Source organism: Lepisma saccharinum, chromosome 15, assembly GCF_977018435.1.
Source record: "Lepisma saccharinum chromosome 15, izLepSacc3.1, whole genome shotgun sequence".
Classification (NCBI taxonomy): domain Eukaryota; kingdom Metazoa; phylum Arthropoda; class Insecta; order Zygentoma; family Lepismatidae; genus Lepisma; species Lepisma saccharinum.
Window position 1 is genome coordinate 27603125 of NC_139243.1, and position 7516 is coordinate 27610640.

General features: G+C 39.6%; 1 protein-coding gene across 1 annotated transcript; it reads right to left on the reverse strand.

Moving 5' to 3' along the window:
- Positions 1 to 765: 765 nt before the first annotated feature.
- LOC145999435 (uncharacterized) lies at positions 766 to 7281 on the reverse strand. Its single transcript, XM_083136395.1, has 2 exons — positions 7233 to 7281; positions 766 to 2539 (listed from the first exon to the last, which is right to left on the reverse strand). The coding sequence occupies exon 2, from the start codon at positions 2527 to 2529 to the stop codon at positions 886 to 888; it is 1644 nt and encodes a 547-aa protein (XP_082992521.1). The 5' UTR covers positions 2530 to 2539; positions 7233 to 7281; the 3' UTR covers positions 766 to 885.
- Between the last annotated feature and the right edge of the window lie 235 nt (positions 7282 to 7516).

Consider the following 7516-nt stretch of genomic DNA (forward strand, 5'->3'; position numbering starts at 1 on the left):
AAGACAATTAGAATATGTATTATTTAAATTAAATCGTGGATGGAAGTTCTTATAAAAGGCGTTAGTCAGACTGGAAAGATAGAAGGGAATCTTCTTTATCTTCAATTTTAATTTTTTATTTGTTCGTTTAAGAAATAAATTATTTGAAGTCAGTCTTACTTAACTCCAATTGGCGTGCGCCGTTTCTGTCGTAACAAAACCAGGTTAGAACGATTTTCTTTAGATTTTGAAATTTAAGGACTTGAGGTTAGATGATGGGGGTCTCTAATAACATGGGAGACTAGGCATCCGCACTCATGACTTACCGCTACAAAATATATAATATTGTCTATTAACGGCAATAAGATTTCTGTACACTAAATTTATAGATGAAAATATTAGTTGCGATAACTGGCACTCCCATACCTCCTTTGCAGCCCTTGCGTACGCCTACCAGCTGAACGCATAACTTGTCAGGTGGCAATTAATTTGTAGCTGTGGTCTGTACACACTACCGTTAAGACTTGTTCTTAACAAGATTATGTAGATTTCTGTTCAATTTCACGGATTATAGTTTTCGGTAAAATTGAAGGAAAAAACTACTGCAGAAGTGAATTTAACAAGTTTAAATTAATTCAAAGGAGGTATTAAATTTATTTCTATGCAATTTTCATCAACATATCCACTAATAAAGTTATGGGCAACGATAGTCAATCACTTATATTATTATAATAAAACGGATGATCTTACAATATTCATTTAGAAATGTTTGATCACAACGTCAGTATTTATGTATGATTCTACAAAAGAAATTGATTAAAATGCAGAGAATTTTGAATTACCATGCAAGGAAGACCAATTAATATAGAAGTAGTTTACGTTCATTCACCTTTAGATTCACGGATACTAATTTGATAGAAATCGAATTTTACCCACGTGCTGTATTCTCGCAAAGTGAATGACGAAGGCTCGTAGTTCATCTTCTGTGTCGAGCAGAAACCCATCAAGTACTTCGAAAGTTTCCAACTTCGGCATCTCTCTCACCTCAAGTACTCTCTGCAAGAAATCCTTTTTTCTTTCTATAATATCAGAAACAATTAAGCTTTTCAAATTCTGGGAGCACTGCAAAAGCGAAAGGACAGCCATTCCTGTTACTTTCCCTTGTAGGTTAACAGAGGACAAATTTTGCATTGTGTCATGAGGAGGAAGAAGGCCGCCATTTGACGAAGCACCCCACAAAATGGTGGGAAAGCGTAGATACAGACGACGGAGTGTTGAACACAGCTGTACACCCGAGATATCAAATGGTATTTCAGCGCGCGGATTCCCAATGCTAATTTCTTTAAGTCTTTCTCTTATTTCTGCTGACAAATTACCAATACTCTCAGCTTGGAGAGTCGAGGTGACGTGTTCGATGTTCACAGACTCGATGCATCTGAAGTGATTGAATGAACTCAGCGAGAAGGTAGATGGCGTATTTGGTTTGAAGTTGCTGTAACTTATGTGTCGTAATTTTGGACACACCGTTATTATCATATCGAATATAGATTCTTCCATTAAATCAACTTGAATCAATGGGAGACTTAAGGGAGAAGACACGAAATGATTATTTGTTTTCTGGGGCTCGTACCAATTCTTGAGGAGCTCACTGAGGAACCAGTCACACTTTCCAATTGATTCTAAGCTCTGGACGAGTTCCATGACGGCAAGCATTGATTCAAACTCGGAATCACTGAAGGATATAATATTTAAAGATTTTAGCGTGAAGCACAGTGGGCTCTTCTTCCTCTCGTAGAACTTGACAGGTTCTCCTTCTGGCAACAGCTCCTCCAGTGGCGGGAATAATCCAGGAACACCCCACAATTTACTCTCCCACATTCTGTTTCCTTCTTCAGTCTCTGTTGGATGTTTAACAAAGTTTTGAGTCAGGTAGTGGAAGCCTTTATCAGTATTAGACGAAGGCACCAGTTCCAAATTCTGAAGACGGGTGCAATTCTCACCAATCAGCTTCATAATGACGTCATCGACAATCCAACTTAAACGAAGATCCACAAGCTGCTCAGCAGACGCCAAAGTATCCCCAATCTTTTGGTAGACGTTCGGCGTGGTGTGGACAAGGATACCTTCGTAGGTGACGTAATAGAATGCCAACGTGCGTAGTCCTTTTCCCTCCGCTGACGCCAAATCTAAGAATTTTTCAAAATGATTTTGTCGACAGTCGCAACCCACGTCGAATACTAATTTTCTCATACCCGTCGAGAACAGGACCTCATCCAGATACCGGCGGCACGGGTATCTTCCGTATATATACACCCTTGTTAGCTTTTCTAGGATTCTTTCTCTGACGGTTCCAGGAAGCTGCGAGAGAAACTGCCTCATGGTGCTTTTGTTCTTATCAAAATCAACAATTGCGTAAATTTCTTTATTGCAAGAATGCGCAATCATTTTGCTCATCTTCGAGTAGCAAATATCCTGGAGTTGCTGAGGTTCTTCAGGTAGTGGCACATAACCTGAACCATTGTGACGCACGCACCTTACTAAATGTTCCATGTTGCTTTTCCTGTGAACATATTGTTTTAGAGTTAGTTTAGTTGAACATTAATATCAATATTAATTCTTTCCTCAATATTAACTCCTTATATTTGTGCACCTTGATATTTCAGTCAACGTTGATAAAGTTCCATAAACTGTAAATTAATTCTCTTCTGGTGCGAAAGTAAAATCAGCAAGTGTAATTAAGATCCTAAGAGTGTGAAGAATATATCAGTTTCGAAATCTAACCCAAAACATATGGTCCTAAAATGTTCCCATTTAAATCGGATCTAACTTAATTCTCTGCGTAAAGTTTTACTGTAATACTCCTTTCCATGTTGCAGAGGCGGCTCGTGAACGCATGCGGGTCATGCTGGGCATGCGCCAATTGTGGCAAAAAGGACAGCTTGCTCTGCGACGACATTCATGAGCATTTCTACATTCTAATTTCTTCATATAGGAGAAGTATTTATTTTACGCAAGAGCGCTGAACGAAGCTTATATTACATTTCTTGGATCTGAAGTGACGCATGCATCAATTGTGGGAAAATAATTATTACTTTCTTTCACTTCAGATCCAAGAAATGTAATATAAGCTTAGTTCAGCGTTCTTGCGCAAATAAATACTTCTCCTATATGAAGAATTGCTCATGAATGTCGTCACAGAGCAAGCTGTCCTTTTTCCCACAATTGACGCATGCGCAGCATGCACTACATGCGTTCACGACATGCCTCAGCCCTGTTTCCTGTCCAGCCCATTAGCGAAAGCTGTCGTTGCTTAATCTCAAGCAAGCGTGGTATGCTCAATCGTAAAAAGTGTGATGGAGCATTTTGATTTCCTGATATATTGAACATCATTGAAGACCTGACGAAAGACAATTATCCACTCGTGAATATAAAGCACTGATGGCTGATGAGACGCAAGAATATAGTGTAACATGTCCTAAACATTCCTTTTGTGTAATTCAAAACAGCGACATGTGACCAGTGGTAAAATAAAAGCAATTGCAGACAACAGTCATTCGCTGGCTATTTCGAAAAGCTTAGTGGTGGAGCACAAATGTTAGACAAATGTGTATGGGAGAAATCACAGCAAGGGGATAAGCTACAATAGCCCATTTATACTATGTCTGGGAAATCTATGTACCAAGGCTGGGCATAATGGCAGAGAATGTGCGAAATCGAGTGGGCTGAGCAAAACAGTACACGCTCCTGCAAGCGGCTGGTAGTTTCAGCAGCGTTTTTCCAACCATGGACTCTCGCATTCGTTAGCCAAGAGCTCCCGAGTCACAACGTGTTTTCTTTAATTTCCTCTAGAGTTCCAGGACCAGGGTGTAGTCTAAAACAAAACATTCTGCGCACATGTAAGAACAACAGTCTTGGTGACGCGACGGTCAAGGACCTTTCAACTTCGTAGTCCGACTCCAACAGGAATAAATCTAAGTGCTTAGGCAGTTGCTGCAATACTGTACTTCAGGTAAGCGGATCAGTTCTCTTTTTGTGTTCCAACCACGTACTACCTCCGGCTTTAGTGCTGTTTCTGTCAATCTGATAGTGAATTTGGAATTATGTTTGGTTGTGTAAAAATGATGAGAATTTTAATCTAAATGAAACCGAAGATTCTAACGAGGTGTTTGCACTTGCACTGGTCTTTACTTGGGTTTTATGTAGCCATTTTCCACATTTAACCTTTATTCCCCCGATGATACCATACGGTATCATCAGAGTAAGGTCATACTGACCCGCTGATACCATATGGTATCATGGTTCTGATTACGAAATGAATGTGATTTTTGGACCTTCATACTCTTATGTTATTGTGGAAACTATGACACAAATCTGGAGCAAGCCTGTGAAATTCACATTGATGACCAACCTCCCCCCTCTCCCCCCCTGTCCCCCTCCCCCCTCCGCAACATTTCCATGCCACATTTCCGAACAGAGTTTCACATTTTGGCTCATTATTCAACTTGTATGGCACACAGGAACATGAAACATGTTTCATTATCTTTGGAAACGTCCATTCTTTGAAACGAATACTACGGTTTACGCCTTCTCTCCAAAATAGTGGGCGAAGAGGGGCAAATTCCAGATTTTTATGTTTTTCCACTGAAATTCGTGGGTCGTGCCCCTCCAAGCCCACCACTTCCCCTTCCTCGGTCCGGTGTTCTGAATTGTACCCGGTTGCACGCGCTGATGTTTTAGCTGAAAAACAAAAGTTATCCGAAGTAGATTGCTCCCATAGTGCCCGAGTTATAACAATTTTCCTCCAAAGAGTGTTCGAATTGAAAATTCCCGCCGAGAAGCCCGGGCAAGAACGGGGGTACTTTCGTAAACCTGCTCGGAAGTGGAATACGTAGTGCGGTGGTAGCGTCGTCGCCTTGTTATCAAGGGGTCTCGGGTTCGATTCCCGGTGGAGGCACATAGTGGTTCGGAGCCCACATTAAACTGTAGGTCTAGGCCCGATTAGCCTTCCTGTGCATAAAGTGGACTTAAAACACCAAATCAACCAACAACCACATTTCACCGTCCTTCGGATTTACTTTGCGTTAACACATCGCCAATGGAGGTTTACGAACGTGGACCATGAGTGAGAACAATATCGTTGTCAGTGGTTCCCTTGCGGTACGTTTCCCACAACCGTGATGTCTGTCAATCCTATATAAAACGTACTCGCGGACCCTTTTAGAACACAACTTTAATTCCGTCCAGGTAGAGCAGAGAAATCAATTCGGAACCGAAACAGAACCTTTTTCCAGAAAGAATTTAAATATGGTCCAATTTTCGTACAGAAGTGAAACAAATACCCAACCTGGCTAGATCATATTGAAATTGTGCGAGAAAAAGATGCCGGTACGTGTTGTCAAACACAATAGAACACGTTAGGGTTCCTGGACACTTAGCAAGCCCGCTTTTAGCGATGCATGAACAACCTAATATTTTGTCTAGGGATCTTGTAAGGTACGAGTCCCGAAAGAAAGTGTTGTCGGGTTTTCGTATGTATGGTCTCTAGATGATAATACACAAACATAAAAACTTATACCGCAAACTGGATCAATTTTATGTATCATTTTGAGGCAAAAGTCTCAAAATATATTTTTAAAGAAGTATTTCTTAATCACTTCAATTCCTGTTCAACATCAGAAATATGGGATATATCGGGTATTCCAGTAGTTTGTGGTGGATTTCAGCCAATAATAACTCATGAGCTATTGAAGATAGCAGTTTACGGTGTTGTTTATTGGAATCACAATTCAAACTATTCGCGACTTAAATAACAGTATATATGAATGAATTTCTCTCAAATGAAACACGAATTTTTTCGTCTTCCTACCTTCACTAGTCACTTCTTTTGTTGTCAAGACCACTTCCGCATGTTGCACCAAGTCTTCACGCAGTTTTCAGATGGAAGTTCCTAATGATACCTCGTTTTGAACTTTCCTTGTGTTTGGATAACAGTTTTGCTTTGTACACTACCGTTTTATTGAAAAAAAAAACACACTTACACTGCTGTTACGAATACTACAAGCATGTAACAAAGCATACAGAAACCTTTAGGCATTACGAAAGCAATTAGGAACACTGTAAGTTGCTATCTTCAACAGTTTTTAAGTTATTAATGACTGAAATTCGTCAATGCCTTTTGAAACAGGCTGTATTGAACTTCCCCAATATAGGGGGTTCCACCTCAATATTCTAATCACATTCCTCTACCAAGTCTCTCTCCATTCCCTCCTTCGAGTATAGTGTCCTGGTCGCAAGGTTGCCAGTTGCATATCTATTGAGTATTACAGATATATCTGTCACTCCAATTCTGTCCATAATATTTCAACCAGACACTTCGTAAGAAAAGAATTGACCGGTCACAGTGAGGGTGAGTGTGTCGAGCGAATTAAGAAGAAAATAACATTGATTAATATTATCACCGTTTGGGGTTAGGGACAGAGTAGTGTAGCGTGTTTAAAAAGTACTCCCTCTGTCCCATAATTATTGTCCGGTACAATTTTGTTTGTTGTCCCATAATAACTATCCGATATGCAAACTGTGACATTGGTGTATACAGAAGAAGAAAATGAAACACGGAAATGAGTCATACAACGTTATTACTCAATGGTCAGTACAAATTGGCTGATCAAGTATCCAAAAGAACATAAATAAAAAGTTACCATTTTGGCATACCGGACTATAATTATGGGACAGAGAGAGTAACAAACAAACGCTGAGAATTTCTCGTTGGCAGTTTTCAAGCTATGCCGCGCTGTATGCTCAAGCAAAGATTTGCAACTAACCTCAGTGGCGGAGTGGTTTGTACGGCTAGCTATAACCGCCAAGGATTCCAGGTTCGAATCCAAGTCTGGTCATGGATTGTCTTTGTGAATCTCCGTTCATAATTTTTATCATATTATCACTCATCCTCATGGTCGTGATTAGCCAAAAGTTGCTGGAAAGCTATGTAAGTAAAAAAAAACCTATGTCTTTTTTATTAAGCAATGTGAAGATTTTCGGAAGCAAAGTAGAATACATGCTCCATCCCTACACTGTGTCAAGATTTTTTAAACTTTTAAAAGGCATTTTTATACATTTTGCAACAGAATATGTTTCCACGTTCTAAATAGGCTACCTTAACATTAAAAATGCAAAAACAGGAGATACTATGCGTAATCTCAGAAATCAACACATTATGTACTATTATATGGTACCATATATACATAGGTTCTTACTCTGCTTTCCTAGAAGTCTGGCAGAAATAGATGTTTGTTGATTCATGTATCCAACACCAGGTGCTGCGCAACCATCACTAATCAGGAATTGTTGCTGATTTCAAATTGCGTTTTAACTAACAATTACTAAACAATGCACTCTCATTAGATAGGAGGCGCTCCATACATGAATATGTGAATAATGTAAACTTTATAAGCATTGGTAAGACTAAATAGGTGGACTGAAGTTCAACAATTATTTTGTGAACACATCAGAGTCAGAACACATAAAGAATTAACTTGTG